The sequence below is a fragment of the Lacerta agilis genome, chromosome 8 (genome assembly GCF_009819535.1).
Source record: "Lacerta agilis isolate rLacAgi1 chromosome 8, rLacAgi1.pri, whole genome shotgun sequence".
In the NCBI taxonomy this organism is placed as follows: domain Eukaryota; kingdom Metazoa; phylum Chordata; class Lepidosauria; order Squamata; family Lacertidae; genus Lacerta; species Lacerta agilis.
The window spans coordinates 4850929-4871359 of record NC_046319.1 but is presented as its reverse complement, the minus strand read 5'-3'; the positions used below and the strand labels follow the sequence as shown (position 1 = coordinate 4871359).

The following is a 20431-nucleotide window of genomic DNA, read 5'->3' as shown; positions in this document are numbered from 1 at the left end:
TGGCCTGACTGCACTGGCTGCCAATTAGTTTCCAGCCCAATTCAAAGTGCTTGTTTTGACCTATAAAGTCTTAAATGGCTTAGGACAGCAAGACCCCCAAAGACCACCTCTCACCATGTGAACCGATCCGGACCCTGTGATCATCATCCAAGGCCCTTCTTTGTATGCCTTTTCCATGAGAAGTCCAGAGGGTGGCAACACGAGAATGGCCTTTTCTGTGGTGGCTCCCTGTTTGTGACATGCTCTCCCCAAGGAGACTCGCCTAGTGCCTTCATTATATATCTTTGGGCGGCAGGCAAAAATGTTTCTTGGACTTATTAACATTCTCTGGCTTTTGATTCATTGTGTATTTTGTGTTTTCATTTTGTATTTTTATGTTGAGAACTACCCTGTGATTTTTAGATGAAGGGCAGCATACTAACTAACTAACTAAATCAATCAATCAATCAATCAATCAATCAATCAGACTAGAGGTGTAGGAGGAGAAACAAAAGAGCAACTGAGCCCTTTTTGATGTGGAAGCCTGGGACAATCAAAGGGGCTGTTTCATCAGCTTGTAAATCACAGCTGTCTAGTTATGGCTATTAATTGCTTTCCAGTCGCACAATGAACCCTGATCCACTTCCCAGGATTGCATTAACTTAAAACAATGACCACATATGCTAGTGAGTCAATAGACTGACTGACTTACTTTGCCAAATCTTTATTAGGCATTACAAGTATAAAAAGGTAAAGGACCCCTGACAGTTAAGTCCAGTTGCAGACGACTCTGGGGTTGCGGAGCTCATCTCGCTTTACAGGCCGAGGGAGCCGCCGTTTGTCTGCAGACAGTTTTTCCGGGTCATGTGGCCAGCATGACTAAGCCGCTTCTGGTGCAACGGAACACCAAAACCAGAGCAGCGCATGGAAACGCCGTTTACCTTCCCGCCGGAGCAGTACCTATTTATCTACTTGCACTTTGATGTGCTTTCGAACTGCTAGGTGGGCAGGAGGTGGGACTGAGCAATGGGAGCTCACCCTGTCGCGCGGATTCGAACCGCCAACCTTCTGATCAGCAAGCCCTAGGTTCTCAAAGGCCTCGGTACTCAAACAACTTGGCACCCAAACACTGCAAGCCCGGAAGTAAGTGCTCCAGTTTGCAAACTTTTTTTGGAAGCTCCATTTTCAGTGCCACAAATCCATTTTGAGTGTTACGGTTCTGATTTGAGTGACACACTTCTGTTTTGAGTGTTACGCTGAGGTCTGTCTGTTTTTGCTATTTTGCGTTTTTGTTTTTGCAGCTTTTTTGCTTTGTTTTTGTGACTGTGTGGAACTCAGTTCAGCTACTGATTGATTGATTGATTGATTGATTGTGTGACTGCAGTACGTTGTTTATAGCTTTCATTTTATGGATCAATGATCTCATTAGATAATAAAATTCATGTTAAATTGCTGTTTTAGGGGTTGTGTTTAAAAGTCTGGAACGGATTAATCCATCTTGCATTACTTTCTATGGGAAAGCGCACCTTGGTTTTGGAACGCTTTGGTTTTAGAACGGACTTCCGGAACGGATTAAGTTTGAGAACCAGGGTACCACTGTATAGGCCATCATAAAACATCCAGATGTAAATTTTAAAAATATATACAAATAAACAGCACATATACGAATATTAGAATTGGAGTCAATAGATGATCTTGTTGATCCTTACAGAATGAGATGATATTATGTCACTGATCTGTGCAAAGCGAGCACTACAGTTAAGAACAGGATCGCTTAGACAGCAATACATCCCTCTTTCGCTTGCCTTAAGCTCACGTTCCTTTAAAAATAACCCTAGTGAGCTTATCTTCTCCCACTGTTTACAGCTGTGTTTTGTTCGGTTTGAAATCAGAATACAATAAACAACGAATTTTAAAATGTCGGGTGCTGGTGGTTTGGGGTATTTTTTTTTTATATCCAACTCTTTCATGGAAGAGTGCTTGGTGAGCACCTCCTCATCTCCCCTCCCCCATTTATTCACACAACAACCCTGTGTGGTAGACTGGGACTGATTTGTTCACGGCAGACCCCACAGTGAATTTCAGGGCTGAGCAGACAGTTAAACTGGGTCTCCTCGGTCCAAATGCAACATTTGGGTGGTGAAGGGGATGTGGCCACAAAAGAGTTAATGGAATGAACATTGTGTGTGTGTGTGTGTGTGTGTGTGTGTGTGTGTGTGTGTGTGTGTGAAAGTTGGCAACCTTTTTCTTTTTTTTCTAAGCTAGCTAAACACTCAAGAGCAGGGGCCCCCAAACTAAGGCCCGGGGGCTGGATGCGGCCCAATCGCCTTCTCAATCCGGCCCGCGGACGGTCCGGAAATCAGCGTGTTTTTACATGAGTAGAATGTGTCCTTTTATTTAAAATGCATCTCTGGGTTATTTGTGGGGCATAGGAATTCGTTCATTTTTTTCTTCCAAAATATAACCGGGCCCCCCACAAGGTCTGAGGGACAGTGGACTGCTGAAAAAGTTTGCTGACCCCTGCTCAAGAGCAACAAAAAGTGGGGGTCTTGCAAAAGATAAGTGACTTGTGTCCTGCATAGTATTTTCCTCCGAGTGGGATTCTCTTTCTTTGTCAACTTTGGGCCTTCCAGTGCGGTTTCTTGACCTGACACGTGACATGCTTTTTCTTGTTGCGCTTTTGACTACAATGAAGAACGACTGTATTTCATTTCCTTTTTTTTTTTGAGAACTGGAACAAAGCTACCTTTTCCCTCAAAGAAAATATTAACTTAATGCAGGAAAAGTTTGCGGCGATGTTTAATTTCTTCCAGGGTCTCATTTGAAACATTTCGAAGTTGTGGTTTTAATTAGCTGTGCTGCCTGGTTTGCCATTAACTTTCTGCAACAGGAACTTGATGGGGCTTTGAAATGGAGAATGGGTGGGCTTTTTATTTAAGGGGCAATCAGCTGAGCAGGATGTTGTTTTCCATGTCAACCGTTGGCTAACAATTTAAAACAGCCCAGGATGTGTTGAATAATTGTGTAAAAATGCGGGAGGATAAGGATTCCCTGAACATTTCCTGAACCATACTTATTGGTAATCTCTTTAATACCAAACGTTCTTCTTAATAATGGTTCATTATATGGAATAACCAGCACAAAAGTTTTGCCACAGTTTCTCCATATTGCAAAGTGTGTTCTCTCTCTCTCTCTCTCTCACACACACACACACACACACACACACACACAGAGAGAGAGAGAGAGAGAGAGAAGTTCTCTTGTATGTACTGTATGTTTGGTCTGATTGTTCGTTGTGCTTATAGATTTTTTTAAAAAAATTATTTTTTACATCTCTTCGGAAAGCAAGCAGGTTTTCTAAGGCAGGGCTGGAGAACTGATGGCCAACCAGATGTTGTTGGACTTCCAGATGTTGGAGGACCACGGTTTTCCCCATCCCTTTTGCAAAGTGAAAAGTTGGCTGACAGACCCATGTTACAGGATGCCCCTTAACTGCTTGTGAACTTCCTGTTGGCTGCCTCTAGTTATCCCAGTCACAGGGAGCAGTGGCGTAGGAAGGTGGGGGCGATGGGTGCAGGGCGCCCCGAGTTCCACCCTGGAGGGGGCGACACTTGGCACACCCGTCACCCCGCGGTGGAGGTAAGGGCCGGGCCCGCAAGCGGCACCCAGTACGGAGTGCGCATGTGCGGAATTCTGCGCATGTGTACTCCGTACGGGGTCGGAGTGCCCATGCGCGGGATGCCACACAGGCGCACTCCGTACGGGGCTGCTGAACAAGTGGCAGCCCGTAGGCCACCATGCAAGTCTGTATGGGCTGCTGCTCGTGCACAGCGGCCCCGTACGGAGTGCGCATGTGTTGCATCCCACGCATGCACACTCTGACCCCGTACGGAGTGCGCATGTGCAGAATTCAGCACATGTGCACTCCGTACCGGGTGCTGTACAGGTGCCGCCCTGGGTCCCGGGGGTGACAAAAAAAATGCCGCCCCCGGTACCCTCTGGGCTTGCTACGCCTCTGACAGGGAGCAATGTTTCTGGATGCCCGGTGCTAGAAGCCACAGGAGGGAAGATTCGCTCTTGTGCTCAGATCCTGCTTGCTGGTTCCCCACAGGGACTTGACCAGCCACTGTCAGAAAAGGATGCTGGCCTAGATGGGCTGAGCCATTAGGGCTCTTAACGTTTTTGTGTTCTCTTTGGGGGTCTTGCTGTTTGTGGCGTTGGGTTGATTACATTTTTTGGAGGGGAGAGAAATTGGTGTCCTCAGGAACCTGTGGTGTAAGTTTTGAGTCGCGGGGGTGGCAGTGGCTAGAGAAACAAGGATAGGAAGCTATGAGTGGGCAAATATAATTGCAAAAGATTTAGACACCTGCTGAAAACTTTTCCGATGCCGCCAGGAAATTGTGCAGGCAATTAAGAGAACATCTTTCCAAATTGGTTAGTTGATGATCTCTTGTTTTAAGTTTTTCATTATTTATCACACACACATATGTAAACAGCTTTTGACATTTTTTTAATGATACAGTCATATATAAATATTTTTTATAAGTAAATTTCTATCCATTTGGAAGTGTAGGCTTGGGGGGGGGGGTAAAGTCCAAGCCTTCATGGGGGTGAGGCAGGAGAAATGTTGAAATCGGATGAGTTTAATTCTTTCTTTATGTCATATAATTTATATATTGCTTGATTGTAAAAAGCCAACCAACCTTCAGAGCAGTTTCCAACAAAAAAAGATCAATAAGAAGAATTGATAATAATGTAGGTTTTCCCAAAAGTTAAAATAACAATAGACTAAAAACGGATTGAAACTTGCATCAACTTTCTAAACACCCGGACAGGATTGTCTAAACAGAAATGTTTTTAGCAAGCACCGAAACGTGCACAGCGAAGGCTCCTGCTTGAAGTCAAGAGGCAGGGAGTTCCAGAGGGTAGGCGTTGCCACACTAAAATTTTGAGCTCTTGCAAATGCGGGGCATGTCTTATGTGGCAGCGTTTGGGCCAAGTGATGACAGGAGGCAGTCCGGTACTGAGGGGCAGACTGCTGATCCCATTTCTGCTCAGACATATGTAGCTTAAAGTAACGAAATTAAGTTTTCCAAACCGTACTAGACACGCACAACTCTTTAAGTTCTGCATACTGCTGCCTACGAAGTCTGAAAGATCGCTGTGTTCTTCAAACCTTCTCACACAAGGCCTGCCTTCTTAATTCTGTTTACCTCTTCTGCTACAAGTTGAGGGGAAGCGTGGATGTCGGGGGGGGGGCACATTGGATCTGGCGAGTAAACACACTCAGGATCGTGTCGTAAGGCTGTGTGCAGACTGCAGCCCATGCCGTGCCGATTTCACTGTGTGAAATTGACATTGTGGGAGGGGGCCTGGAAGCCTTTGGGAAATGGAGCCAGGGTACCACTTCGCACTCCACTAACAACCGAGACTAGCAGATTTGTTGCGGCATCAGCTTTTGTCCGCCTGCTGCAACATATGGTTTACTTGAGCCACCAGTGCAGGCCGGCTAGTCTGAAGGAAGTTGCTTGCTCCAGAAAAGCATCTTGCAGCCTCCGTCTTCGCCTGGTGAGATTTTTCAGATGTCGGCCAGCATCTTTAACCAGTGCTAACAATGTCCAGCTTAAAGCGCTCTAAGAAAATACCGTAGTTCTGTCTTTTGTTTTTTAAATTAATGGTTGCTGCATCAATGGGTGGTGTTGATTGGCAGCATCTGCCGGTGAGGGGACAGAAGAGACGGTGCAATTTGTGACGTGTTAGGGTGAGCGATTTTCAGCAACCCCCCCTAAAGAAAGCTCAACAGCCCTGGGTAATCCCGCCCCAAAAAAGGTCAACAACTTCTTTGTGCCCCCCCCCCATTTTCTTAAATTTGAGTCCCCCAAAATAGGGGGCATCTTATACATGGAAAAGTACTTTTCAAAGGATCTGTTAGCCTCTCTAGTTTTTCACAAACCATGGATACTTTTTTTCTCAATAACCTTTTAGAGGCTTTTAACCTATGTCCTGTTTTTAAAGGTAGTTCTCATGAAACTCTGAACTGTTGCTTTTTTTATTTAAATCATTATTTCTTATTTATTACATTTTCTCCAAGGAGCTCAAGGTGGGATACATGGTTCTTCTCCCTCTTTTAATTAAATCCCCACAACAACAGTCCTGTGAAGTAGGTTAGTCGAGGCAGTGACTGGTCACCCGCTGAGTTTCATGGCAGGAGTGGAGATTCGAACCCTGGTCTCCCAGATCCTAGGGCTCGGCACTCAATCCACTGTACCACATTGGCTCTCCTACAATAGTCTCTGAGTGGTTTACAAAAATATGCTGGGAAAATTTGCAGCCTTGGATAATGCAAACATCCAGTTGGGCATGTTACGATTCATGCACTAAAGTTTTTTTCCGGGTGTTTTTCACAAGTAATGGCAAATAATACATTGGCGTGCATTGCTCACAAGGGTTATCCAGTAATCTGAAAACTGCCCAAAGTGCCTGGGGAAACCCAGCCAGATGGGTAGGGTATCTACAGTAATAAAGTGCAAGTGTCTCTGCGTCCAGTCCATGTGTCCGTGGGATTGCGCTACTGCGCATGTGCCCCACGGAAAGCCGTTGGGACTTGGAGCGCAGAGACTTCGGGCGGCCGGGCGAAACTGTTGAAGCGGCGGGTGCGCGCTCGCGTGGACGTACTTCTAACCGTTACAAGTGGCGGCGGGCGAGCAGTCTGTTTTTTAAAAAGCTTCACCACGTATGTTCTAGTGCCCGTTAATTTAACGGGTTTAAAGCACTAGTAAATTATAAAGTTGTTATTGTTGTGGAATTTGCCAATCTGGTGGCTGTGGTACTTAGTATGGAAGGTGGCCCTTTGTAGCAGCTGCCCGCGGCATGATATCCTTCAGATGTTTTGGACTACAACTCCCATCAAGCTGCCACCGAAAACATCTGGAGGGTGCCAAATTTAGGAAGATTGCTTTATGGCATGTGGTATTCCGTGAGCCGTTTTGAGAGGACGGTGTCCAGAAAGGCAGCCCGGGAATGTCTTGCATAAATACATAAATATATCTTCATTTATTATTATGACTATTTAAGTTGTAAGACACGTGGCTTCTAAAAAGGTTGAATGATGTCATGGTCAGTTACCTTCTTCCTGTAAATGGATGCGTTCTTAGCGGCGCACATTCTCAGCCCACTACCCCACAAAAGTATGTGTGACAAGTATCCTTATATTGACAGCTGTTACCGCTGCCTCTGTCCCTTCTGCTTGCCTTCCAGTAATGCCAAACCTTGACTTGGTTCATGCACTCTAGGTATATCATTCTAGTCGAGCATCGACGGTAGGTGAGGGACAACTCTTGGGTAAAAACATGCACTGACTGAGCATGGCCCCTGTTTCTCTGTGCAGCATCTTCTGTGCACCCAAACATTCGCCATCCTATGGAAGTGCCAACCTAGCAGTTTGAAAGCACGTCAAAGTGTTGTTGTTGTTTAGTTGTTTAGTCGTGTCCGACTCTTCGTGACCCCATGGACCAGAGCATGCCAGGCACTCCTGTCTTCCACTGCCTCCCGCAGTTTGGTCAGACTCATGTTGGTAGCTTCGAGAAGACTGTCCAACCATCTCGTCCTCTGTCGTCCCCTTCTCCTTTTGCCCTCCATCTTTCCCAGCATCAGGGTCTTTTCCAGGGAGTCTTCTCTTCTCATGAGGTGGCCAAAGTATTGGAGCCTCATCTTCAGGATCTGTCCTTCCAGTGAGCACTCAGGCCTGATTTCCTTCAGAATGGATAGGTTTGATCTTCTTGCAGTCCATGGGAAGTGCCAACCTAGCAGTTCGAAAGCATGTCAAAGTGCAAGTAGATAAATAGGTACCATTCCAGCGGGAAGGTACAGTGGTGCCTCGCAAGACAAAATTAATTCGTTCCGCGAGTGCTGTCGTATAGCGGAAATTTTGTCTTGCGAGGCACGGTCGGAGGAAGCACGGCTTTACGAAGAAAAAAAAAGGCCATTGGAAAATTCATCTTGTGAGTCTCCCTTTTGCTAGCGAATGCCTTTCGTCTAGCGAGGCATTCATCTAGCGAGGTACCACTGTGAACGGCGTTTCCGTGTGCTACTCTGGTTTGCAAGAAGCGGCTTATTCCTGCTGGCCACATGACCCGGAAGCTGTACGCCGGCTCCCTTGGCCAATAAAGGGAGATGAGCGCCGCAACCCCAGAGTCGTCCACGGCTGGACCTAATGGTCAGGGGTCCCTTTACCTATGTAAGTGCCTGCAGGAGGCAGTGATGGCCACCAACAGATGCCTTTAAAAGAGGATTAGAGAAACCTGTGGAGGAGAGGGCTATTGATGGCTACTAGCCAGGATGGCTCCTCTCTGCCTCTGTAGTTGGAGGCAGCCATGCTTCTGAATTCCGCTTGCTGGAAACCACAGGAGGGGAGAGTCTTGCTCTGGCGCTTGGGTCCTGCTTGCCAGTTTCCCATTGGTGCATCTGGTTGGCCACGGTGAGAGACAGATGCCGGACCAGATGGGCAATTGGCTTGATCCAGCAGGCTCTTTTGTGTCCTTAGGATGCCCATGGGGGGGGGGAAAGGAAATTTGGTGCAGGTTGTATTTTAATGCTTGGCTACCTAAAATTTTCTTTCTGAAGCAATTCACAAATTGAAATGAAGTTACCCTTCCAATTTTGCTCCACTTCATATTTTACAGTGCACCTCTCTAACCAAGGAATGTGTGGATAAATGCTTGTACTAAGGGCAAGCATGCCTAAAAATGCGCATATTTGTGATTTGATTTGATTTGATTTACAAAAGGCCTGGTATTAAGGAAAACTGCTTGCCGAAATGTTCATATCATGTACACTTTCACAGAGAAATGTATATAAAGGTGCACAGCACTGCTGATGAATTCTCATGAAAATCTTTTTAAAAACAATACAAACTGATGGGGAAAATGCGGTAAACTAAATTTGAGAGATACCAGTATAGACAAATTAGTTCATCCTCATGGTGAAATGGGAATAATGGAAACCTCACAAGTTACATTCTCTCTCTCTCTCTCTCTCTCTCTCTCTCTCTCTCTCTCTCTCTCTCGTGTCCATCCTCTCTTAGGTCCGCCAGTGGCTGCTGCTGTGAGATCTCATTTTAACAGCTGTCCAGATGCTCATAGTGAGTTTTGCTTCCATGGTACTTGCAGGTTCTTGGTGCAAGAGGAAAAACCAGCTTGCGTGTAAGTCTCCCTCTTGCATCTTGTAATACCCCACCTCGTTGCATTCAGCAGTAACCGTGCAGTAGGCATGTCACAAAAGAAAGTGTCCCTGCCTCCATGCATTAGACCAGGCATAGGCAAACTCGGCCCTCCAGATGTTTTGGGACTACAATTCCCATCATCCCTGGCCACTGGTCCTGTTAGCTAGGGATCATGGGAGTTGTAGTCCCAAAACATCTGGAGGGCCAAGTTTGCCTATGTCTGCATTAGACCCTTGGGTCGCCAGATGTTGTCGGACTGCAGCTCACGTCATCCCTGACAATCGGCTAAGTTGGCTGAGGATGATGGGAATTGGAGTACAGTAGAAGAAGACTGCCTTAGGGGATGGGGGTGGCTCATGGGCCCTTGTGGAACATATGGAAAAGCTCCCTTCATCTGCAAGATTTGCCTTGTTGGGATGTTGAGAGTTGGTGCAAAGCGAATAAACATGTCAACGTGATCCAGAGCACATGCTGCGTTCAGATGGGGGAAGAGTAAAATACTAATAGTTTTATTAATATTTTAAAACTAACGTATATGCCACTTATATGCCGAAATGGCTCCTAAGCAGCTAAAATTTCACATTACACAGCAGAAGTATAAATACGTAGAATTCTTTGGTTTATTTGGATCATGCCTGGCTAATGCCCTGATTGGGAACACTGTGCGGTCTTTCCCGTGAGGAACAAGTGGAGCACTACAAACTCTGGAGTGAGGCAGAGAGAACAGGACTTTTGCACTTCGCTCTAAATGGGAAATGCAAACCAAGCCTTCCGTAGCTGCTTCCCACCCTGCTTCTAGGCACATTCTAGCCCTCTGATTGAGATAAAATCCCATTTTAATTCTGAATGTGAGAAAAGGGTGTCTGGCTTAAATTATACACACACACACACACACACACACACACACACACACACATACAGTATATATATATATATATATATATATATATATATATATATATATATATATATGAGGGACCCAGGTGGCGCTGTGGGTTAAACCACAGAGCCTAGGGCTTGCTGGTCAGAAGGTCGGCGGTTCGAATCCCTGTGACGGGGTGAGCTCCCGTTGCTCGGTTCCAGCTCCTGCCCACCTAGCAGTTCGAAAGCACGTCAAAAGCGCAAGTAGATAAATAGGTACCACTCCATCGGGAAGGTAAATGGCGTTTCCGTGCGCTGCTCTGGTTCGCCAGAAGCGGCTTAGTCATGCTGGCCACATGACCCTGAAGCTGTCCGCGGACAAACGCCGGCTCCCTCGGCCTATAGAGCGAGATGAGCGCCGCAACCCCAGAGTCGGACACGACTGGACCTGATGGTCAGGGGTCCCTTTACCTTTACCTATATATATATATAATCTTGTGTCTTTTCCTCTGTGCACTCACTGCTCTTGATTTTCTTTTGCCTCGTCACAGCTGCCATTCCGGGTACGTTGGGGCGCGATGCGAACACGCGGACCTCCTTGCAGTGGTGGCCGCCAACCAGACAAAGCAAACCATCACCGCCCTGGTGGTGGTTTCCGTTATAGCCTCTGTTGCCCTTATCATGATCTGCGTCCTAATACAGTAAGTGAAACTTCCATTTGAACTGATGTTCTGCATTGACATCCCTGCAAGCATGAAGTGTGCGTGTGCACCAAGGCATGTGTTTTATGTAAAATGCATGTCTTAAAAGGTGGCCAGCCTACTGAATAGGCCCGGGTGGGCAGCAACAGTTCATGGAGAGAAGGATCTCCTTTTCCAAGTCCAGCCTGCTTCCCAGTTTGGAAGGCTGGAGGCAGACCTCACCCTGACATGTGGCTAAGGCTGCTTCCATAGACTGCAATGCATACTAGGCAGCAGACTCCTCCCTCCAACAGCTGTCTCACCAGGCAGTAGCCATGCCATCAAGCTGCAGCAGAGGAGGCAAAAGAAGGGATGCAGGGTCGTGGACTCCTCTCCTTGCACTTTTCCACCCTAGCTGATCATTAGAAGAACTTTCAACAAGGAATATGCAGCTGAGTTTGCTTATTTCCTCCTCCCTCCCAACCACTTTTCCTTTTGTGCCCTGCCTTTTTAGAGTGTAAGCCTGTTGGTTGTAGCGATGTACAGGTCTCTCTCGGGAAGCCTTCCCCATCCCCGAAAAGTAGGGTAGAAATTAATTTAAAAGAGTGTGCATGATCTCAGAAGCATAGAAAGTTGCCTTGTGCTGAGTCCTGCCCTGGTCCATCTAGCTCAATGTTGTCTACACTGACTGGCAGCTGCTCTCCAGGATTTCAGGCAGGAGACAATCCTAGCCCTACCTGCATATGCTGATGGGGATTGAACCTGGGACCCACTGAATGCAAGGCAGATGCTCCACCACTGAGCTATGGCCGGTCACTTAGCTTGTCACATCTCAGAGTGGTCCAGGTGGTGCAGCCAACTCCCTGAATCTGAGCAGGCCAAAGTCTGGTCAGTGCTTGGATGGGAAACCACCTTGGAATGCCATCCTAAACCTCATGGAAGTGTAGCACCTGGATGAAATTTAATATGGACTTGGCCTCTTGGATGCTGAAGGCAATTGATTGCATGGAAAGGGAAGACCTTCTCTCAGCCTAATTCTGCCTCTAGCTTAAAAACAGAGGAGCTGCCATTGTCCAATATTGGTTAATGCAGAACGTTGAAAACTTTCCTTTAAACAAGGTAGACCCGCAAATCTGTAAAGAGTACTCAGTGCAAGTTACCTTTACAATCCTCCATGTTTCACTGCATTACAGAGGGTTGGACTAGATGACTGTTTGGGTCTCTTCCAGCTCTATAGTTCTGTGATCTGCATCATCTCTTTTTGCCACAAACCCTGGCTTAAGATATAGACAGAAGGCTGGTGGAATGAAGTCTTACATTTACCCAGTGTCTGGAACAGCTGCTTTGGAAGTACTGGGAACTTTTTCTGAAAGTGTCTCTTCATTAAAATATATTGTGTAATTTATTTTTAGTCGCAAATTGAACCACTTTGTTAACTTTGTGGATGAGAAGAGCATGAAACTGTGTCTCGTCCTCTACACACACACACACACACACACACACTCCTGCTCATCTTCGCATTCCTCGTGTTGATTTGCAGAAGCATTTCAGCATTTATTTATTTATTTTTAACAGAATTTATTAGCGTTTTCATAATATAACACAATCCCAAACCCACACCTACAAATACAAAAACAAATACAAATACACATAATGCCAGGATTCTTCTTCTTGTTTGTATACCTTATATATAAAAAAAAATTCTAGTTCTGAATCTTGACTTTTGACTTCCCCCGCCTTTTCACCTTCGGTTTTGAATCGATATACTACTTTCCTAACATCTTTTCTCTATATAAAAAAAAGAAACTTTAACTTTAATTAAAGATAACACCATTATCTTGATCTTTCTATTATAACAAAAATCTTAACCAAATATTCTTATAAAGACTGAACTTATTTCTTCTATCCTTTATCATGCTGCTTTTAACCTAAAATTCAATATCTCCCTACTTGTTTAAAATAAACTTATAATTAACAGACTTCACTCTCCGATTTCAGATACCATGACAGACCATTTGGAATATACATTTAATACTTCAACCCACTCCCCCTCGCATTTCAGCATTTAATTCCATTTTGTAAAAACGCAATTAAATTCAGGATTCCCTTAATTTAGAAAGACACTTTGGAGAGAACTGGACATGCGTTTTGTTTTCCAGCTGTTGCCTGCTGCAAAAAAAAAAAAAATGCCCTGCACTGCCTCTGCCCCCACCCTCGCCCTTTCTGCCTGGCAATTTCTCCCATCCGCAGCCTGGATGTCCTAGAATGGCTTTTTCTTGCAATGAGGTCATGTGTTCCGGTGTGTTTTTGTTCTGAGGACAGGAGATGGTGGCATGCATGTTGCAACTGGAACGCCACCCATTAAGCTAAAATTAAAGTCTTTGCTGTGTAATTTAGAGGACGGGCTGCAGTGTCGCTGTGGTTGGTTTCCCAATCTGCGTGGCTCGCCTTGCGAGATGCCTTGCCTAATCCCTTTTCTCAAGCAAATCCCCAGCCCTCCTCTCACCTTTGCTCAGGGAACATTCTCTGCCAGCAGCGAGACCAAAACGAACAAACCAGTTAGGACAGTCACCGACACCAGCAGGTTTCCCCAGGCCCTGCCGTTTCTCTTGGTGCTGAGAAGTATTTATGCCGGAGTGTGTTGATAGTAAATGCTGTAATGTTTTAATAACCTCCTTGCTCACAAATTGGGTCATGAGGGCAGCTGCATTTTGTACTAGCTGAAAATTTCAGACCGTTCTTTATTTGTTCTTAAAGGCAGCCCCATGTACAGTGCATTGCAGTAGTCTAGTCCGCATTTTTTTTTATTTCCTAAGATTTATAAACTGCTTGATTGTAAACAAACAAACAAACCTCAGAGCGGTTTACAAAAAAAGGAAAGCCAATAAAATTATCTCTGAGGAAAACGAACAGCAATAACTTAAGACTTCTGAAAAGTTAAAACAACAATAAAAACGAATTAAAACTCACATCAACTTTGTAAGCACACCTGGGTAGGCTTGTCTGAACAAAAATGTTCCTAGCAGGTGCCAAAAAGAGTATAATGAAGGTGTCTGCCTGATATCATTAGGCAGGGAGTTCCAAAGTTTAGCCACCAGAGAGCCTGACTCACCTTTTGTTTATTTCTAAAAGTATTTCTATACCGCCCACTCGCAGAAAACACCAGGCTGGTGCATAACAATATATACATATGCAATGAAACATCAAGTGCCATAAATCAATACAAGGCAAATTTGCTTATCTAAAATGGAATTTAAGCAGCTGAATGGGCCTGTCTGAAGGTGAACAGGGAGGATGACTGCTGAATCTCTGCTGGAAAAGTATTCCACATAATGGGACCAGCAACAGTGAATGACTGGCTTCTAGTTGAGGCTGGTCAGACTCCTGAGACACCAGTAGCAGGATTCTTCTGGATGATTTACTCGTATTGCAGACTGGATGACCCTTTGGGTCTTTTCCAGCTCCCAGATGCTGTGTTTCCGGTGGTTGTGCTGGGATGTAAGGGCTTGAGTGCTCCTCAGGAAGAGAGAGGGAGAGACAGAAACCCGTTTTTTTTAGAGCTCACCTGGATTGTTCCACCTGATTGTTCTTGTCTTTGGGCCTTTGCTCCCTAGGCTATTGGTCTCTTATAAGGCTGGTGCAAAAGATTTCATTTTAAATTAGTGAAGCACCTTAAACTGATTCGAATCAAACTGAACAGTCCTTCTTTTATTTTAATAGAAAACACATCCCGTTTTGATTTATTTTTCCAGCTGTTAAGTTTTCTACTCTTTAATTCAGGAGTTCTGACTTTTAGCAGGAAACCTGGAACCCAGCAACAAACTTCATAGTGCCTATTACAGGTGGGTAGCCGTGTTGGTCTGCCATAGTCGAAACAAAATAGAAAATTCTTTCCAGTAGCACCTTAGAGACCAACTGAGTTTGTTCTTGGTATGAGCTTTCGTGTGCATGAAGAAGAAGAAGAAGTGTGCATGCACACGAAAGCTCATACCAAGAACAAACTCAGTTGGTCTCTAAGGTGCTACTGGAAAGAATTTTCTATTTCGTTCATAGTGCCTAATCACAGGGCCTGAGATGCTTATAAAACGGATTGCAGCAGTGCTGAATTGTGATAAGCTTGGCAAATGTAAGACTTGAGGCCGATCAGCTTTCAGAGTGCGAGCGGCTAGCTTGGAGCTACCACATGTGTGAACCCGGGTTTCCAGGTTCACAAACTCAAGGGCCCATCCAGGCCAGCCCATTCTGAAGGTGATCACAAAGGGGGCCCCACCTGTGCCAGCCGCCCCCTCTACTGTAGGAACGGACGACATTCTGATGTCCCACCCTTTCTTGTTTATTTATATCCCACCTTTCCCTCCAAATAGCTGGAGATGGTGTACATGGTTCTCCCCTTCCTCATTTTATCCTCACAACAACCCCGTGAAGCAGGTTGGGCTGAGAAACAATGGCTGGCCCAAGGCAGGGCCGGCGCGTCCATTAAGGCGAACTAGGCAATTGCCTAGGGCGCCAAAATGGAGGGGGCGCTGGCCAGGCCTGGGCGGGGGGAAGGGACGGGCTAGCAGCAGCTTCTCCGCTGTAGGGGAGAGGTGCTGCTTGCCCCCTACACCACCCCCCAGCTCCCGCTAAAGCAGGCTTTGGTGGGGGGCGGGGGGCAGGACGGGCGAGCAGCAGCTTCGCCACTACAGCAGAGAAACTGCTGCTTGCCTCTCCACGACCCCCCACCTCCCGCTAAAGCAGGCTTTGGCGGGGGGCAGGCGGCGGGGGGCGCCAGAAGGTGGTCTGCCTAGGGCGCAAGAAACCCTAGCACCGGTCCTGGCCCAAGGTCACCCAGTGAACTTCAAGACTGCGTGCGGATTCGAATCTTGGTCTCCCAGCTCTTAATCCAGCACTCTTTAACAACTACGCCACCACTGACCCTCTGCATTCTGATGTCTTTCCTAGCCTTCCCCCGCCTTAAACCTCTTGTGGTTATGTTTTGCAGCTGCTGCAGGATACGGAAACACTGCGAGTGGTGCAGAACTGTTGTCTGCAGACATGAGAAGCCCAACGGGCTCCTGAAAGGAGGAACGTCTTGCTGCCATTCAGAGACAGGTAAATAAAGGTGCTACAGTAGCAGCTTAGAGGGGTGCATTTAACCTGATGGGTAGTAAGGTGAGAACTGGCTTGGTGGCCTCCGGCAATAGTTCATACAGCCATGATCTGCAGTGAGTTTCCAGCTCAGTGACAGAGCACACTCTTTGCATGTTAAAAGTTCCCAGATTCAATCTTCAGCATTTCCAGCCCAAAGGATTTCAAGAAGTAGGAATTGGAGAGGCCTCTGTTTTCGAACATTTTTTGGAACCCAAACGTGCCACGCGGCTTCTGCTGAGCGCAAGAAGCTCTTTCAACCAATGGGAAGCCGTACCTCGGTTTTCGTGCACCTCCTACCTCCCAATTCCAAGGGCGTGAAGAGAAGGGGAGGGTGGTGATCCTGTTATGCAATTGGAGGTCTGTTCCGCTCACACACAGCAATGGATACGACCCTAAGTCACAAGTTGTGGGGATGATCACTAAGATGGTAATAGGCAAGCCCACAGAGGATGGACCACCAAAAATGATGGCAAAATGGTACCCCATGCTCAGAGGCAGTCTACCTCGGAATACCAATGTGGGGTTGGTGGGGGAAAGAACACAGGGGAAGCCCCCCAATTTCTGCATAGGAGCTTTCAGGTGTACCTGACTTCCCAGTGCTTTGGCCTCATCGCACAAGACAGTGCCTGTATCCTTAAAAGGCAAGACCTCCAGGCTAAACTCAGCAGGGCTAGATGGGCACTGTGAGGGATCCTATTCCCTCCCCTTTCAATACTTCCCCAACAGTGACTCTCCCTAAGTTTCACTGACAACTAGGATGAATCCTTCAGTGTTCATATGAGAGTTGTCTCTGGGGTACCTCAGGGCTCTACGTTTGAAAACCTCTTGCCACCTATGGGATCTCCCTACCAGGGTTCCCAACTACTGCAGTTTGCCTTCCCTTTAGGCAAATAAGTGGCACACTTGGCTTCACTGTCCAGCCCTCTGTATGACAGGAGAATAAGCAAACAGTTTCCTCTTCCACAGGAAAGCTTTGTTCTCTCCTCTTAGTCACACCTCTTCAGGTACTGATACACTGCCAGAGTCAACGAACGTTTAAGCACATTTAACTTTATTAGGTAACTTGAAAACATGGATGTCTTGGGTTATTACTGGTACAAATCTTCTTCTCATGTAATTCAGCTTAGTTATAATATTTCCTGCATCCCTTTAGCAATGGTAATGACCTTTCCTCCCATTCCCCAAAGCCTAACCTTCCTTTCTCTCTCTCTAATCCTCCACCCCCAACTGCCAAACCCCCAACTTTTAGAATGCCAACTAGCTCCGCCTCCCAGGGAACACCTACCTAAAATGGGAGTGATAGGTTAACCCATGATGAACCAGGCATTATTCCGCCACAGGCACTTAGTGAATTTGATGCAAACTCTGCACACCTTCCTGGAGTAGCAAAGCAGCTCATAGATTATTATATAGCTCCTTTCAATGCGGGATGGGGCTTAAGTTTGTTTGCACAGAGCTCCAAACGAGGACACTCAGGACTGTAAGTCTAAATCAGGAGAAATGTAAGTCCTCCCATCTGACCAAGTTGGAGACCGGGCTGTAAAATCTATTTTGAATGAGCAGAATTTGGCCCATGCCTCAGAGGAATCTAATTTAAACAGTTGGGAATTCCTGCTGTCTTCTAGTTGTAAGACTGAGAAAGAGGCAGTGTCACAGGACGGCTCCGTTTTGCTTGGTACGGCTTCCCATTGGTTGCAAGAGCTTCTTGCACTTAGCCAAAGCCGCATCACATGTTTGGGTTCCGGAAAAATGTTCGAAAACAGAAGCATTTACTTCCGGGCTTTCGGCGTCCGAGAACTGAAACGTACGACAACAGAGGCATTTGGGAACCGAGTTTCCTCTGTATGCTGGACACACACACCCAGAACCGCCCCATATGGAGCTGGTGTGTCAAGTGAGCCTTGCCTCCCCCCCAAGCAAGGCAAACACTCCCGCAAGGGCTGTCCAAGTTCCTGCAATATCTTGTGTGAGCATCCCAGAACCCATTAAGCAGGGTAGAGAGCTTAAACGCTCTTTCCACACCTGGAAAACCTGGCACGAAAGAGCTTTTAAGCTGTCTGCCTTGCATGCTATTAATTTGCCCAATTTCAACTGTGTGAGGGTCAATCGTGCAAGCTAGTTGCATGCAAGATGCAATTGTTTTATACCGTAGCTTTGCTACAGCCTAGTCAGAGTGAAGCCTTTTATCCTTAAACTATTTTGATGCCTATTTTCACAGTTGTCTGATGGAGACGGGGGTCTGCTGGGATTCTTACTGCCGTGTGTAGAAGGGACCACTTAAGCATCCTGCAGGAGGCCTACAATTATTCCAGAGGGACACTTAAGATGGACACAGGTGCTTCCTGGGGACAGAACAGTATTGGCAAGCAGACTCCCTGCAACTTTTGGCTTCTTGTCTGTATCCTCCATTCATGCGTCGTGCTTCCAGAACTTTGCCAGAGGGAATCCGGCCCACGCCGTGTGAAGACACGTGATACCACACACCAGGTCAATCCATACATGGATAACCAAGGAATCTCAAAAGACTTCACATAGTAAAATAAAGAGTAGGAAAAGTACAGGCTGGTCATTTTAACAAAAAAAGCTTCATGTTTACGTTGCTGTGAGAAATGCACATGGAAGGGGTGTCTAATACCAGGAAAGAATTGTGTACAGCTCAAGTGGGGGGTAACTTTGTTTCTCAATAATCTTCCTCCTTGCTTGAGACTTCATGGAACATGGACTCGAGTCTTAGGATCCTGCACTCATTACAGAATCTGACTCAAAAGAAGTGATGAGCTACGTTAGTGATTTTGAGAGAGCTAAATTCCCCAGTTGAGAAGAAGGTCCGCTGGGTTCAACTGCAAGTCCCACCCCCACCCCCCACCACCCAAAAATTCTTTTTGTATCCAGAAACATCCAGATGAATTTTCCAAAGTGATCACTTGCATCTACCAGCACTCAACATTTTCCGTATTTTGAATATCTGGATTTAGGACTGAGCAGCAACATCTTGGAGCCTAACGACAGCAAAATAGCTCACATTTCCAGCTTTCATGATCACTGTGCCTCCAAATTTAGAAAGTTCTTTTTCGCCCCACCCCCCACCCCCGTTCTGCGTAACTGGATCAAAACAACAACAGCCGACTGCTCTGCTGCATTCCCCCCAAAGAATGAAAAGCAGAGACCATTTAAAAATGTGTTGATTAGAAGGCAAGAGATGTTGGGAAGGGTGCTTCTTGGGTTATTGTTTTTAGCATCAAATTGAAAAAAAAGCCCAGCTCATTGAAATAGATAAGAATCCTACTTGAATCGCTTTTGGGTGGATTCTTAAAAGTCATCCCATTGTGGTTCTAAATGGGAAGGGATTTTTAGGCTGCCTTAACAGGACAATGTAAGGAGACTGGAGTGTTTCAACAGATACTTGTGTGTCTGGAAACATTCCATGGGGTCAGCTGGGCTTGTTGTGCATGTTTTATCTGACAATTCTAATGCATGTTTCCAAAGACTGGGGCGATTTGTGGAAGGGCATCAATGTCCCAATGCTTGTTCTGCAGGAAGAGGGTTGGCCTCTTGAGTGTGAAGGGTGTAGCATGTTGTCGAGGGTCCTGACGCCTTGCTGAGTGCGCAGCCGAAGGTGTGTTGGGAAGACGGCTGTTCTCGTTGGCACAAAGTTGATGTCCACCATTTGGGAGGTCCGCATTCTGCCGAAACCTCTCTTCTGTAAGCCGAATTGATAAGCAAGAATCGGGACCCTCAGAGGACAGCTTCTAATGCAGAGTTCCTAATGAAGAGTGGTCAGTAATATATAAGGAAGTTATTTTTTTTTTAAATCACTCAAAAGCCGTGCTGTTCCTTCTGAGTAGGCAGAATAATTGAAATTTAAGATGCAAGTTGAAGCCTCTTCTGTGAAATTGCTAATGGTTTCCATTATATTCCCTATCTGTGTTCCTACTTGAGCGTGTTGTCTAAAATCCCTGTTGACCCTGATTGCTGCCAGAGCCAATCTGATTGATACCTTTCAAGAAATAGTTATAGGCAGGTTAGTTTTAGTTCCAAAGTTTACGACATTCTGTGCTACTTTTAAAGGGTCCGATCCCTTTTTTATTTGTCATTCGGCACAAATATTTCTTTGACTGTCCTGAAGAGGAGGACTGATCTCTTCAAGGAAAAATGAGGGTTTTTTTTAATATTGTCCCTAAACTCCTTTCCTCCCCGGTGCTGGTTTATTAAACTGGGCATTACTCCAGCTTGTTTGAAAAATGAAGTTCACAAGATTTTGGCAAACGTCTTGGACTTTTGCACTCTTCTCTTGAGGTGCAGTCAGGGTCACACGATTGCCACAGAACTAAGGAAGAGCATTTCCCCATCGAAAGGCAGTCTTTCCCAAGCTGGCGTCCTCCAGATGTTTTGGACCACATCTCCCCTCCTTCCTAGCACCATACAGTTAGGGGAGGTGCAAAGCCAAACATCTGGAGGGCACCAACTTGCAAATGGCTGCCGTAAGGACTCCAGGTATCTCAGACCTTCTTCGAGGGATACTTTCACCCCTAGTCCCGTTTTGGGCCCCAAAAAACCTCGG

At 46.1% G+C, this 20431-nt stretch overlaps 1 protein-coding gene across 1 annotated transcript in view; it reads left to right on the top strand.

Moving 5' to 3' along the window:
* Window positions 1-18726, top strand: part of TGFA (transforming growth factor alpha) — a 45982-nt gene extending 27256 nt beyond the window's left edge. The window contains exons 3-6 of the mRNA XM_033159137.1: window positions 9062-9179; window positions 10612-10761; window positions 15722-15831; window positions 18089-18726. Coding sequence (XP_033015028.1) covers window positions 9062-9179; window positions 10612-10761; window positions 15722-15831; window positions 18089-18096 — 386 coding nt within the window. The 3' untranslated portion in view covers window positions 18097-18726. The remainder of the gene's footprint in view (window positions 1-9061; window positions 9180-10611; window positions 10762-15721; window positions 15832-18088) is intronic.
* Window positions 18727-20431: the final 1705 nt, after the last annotated feature.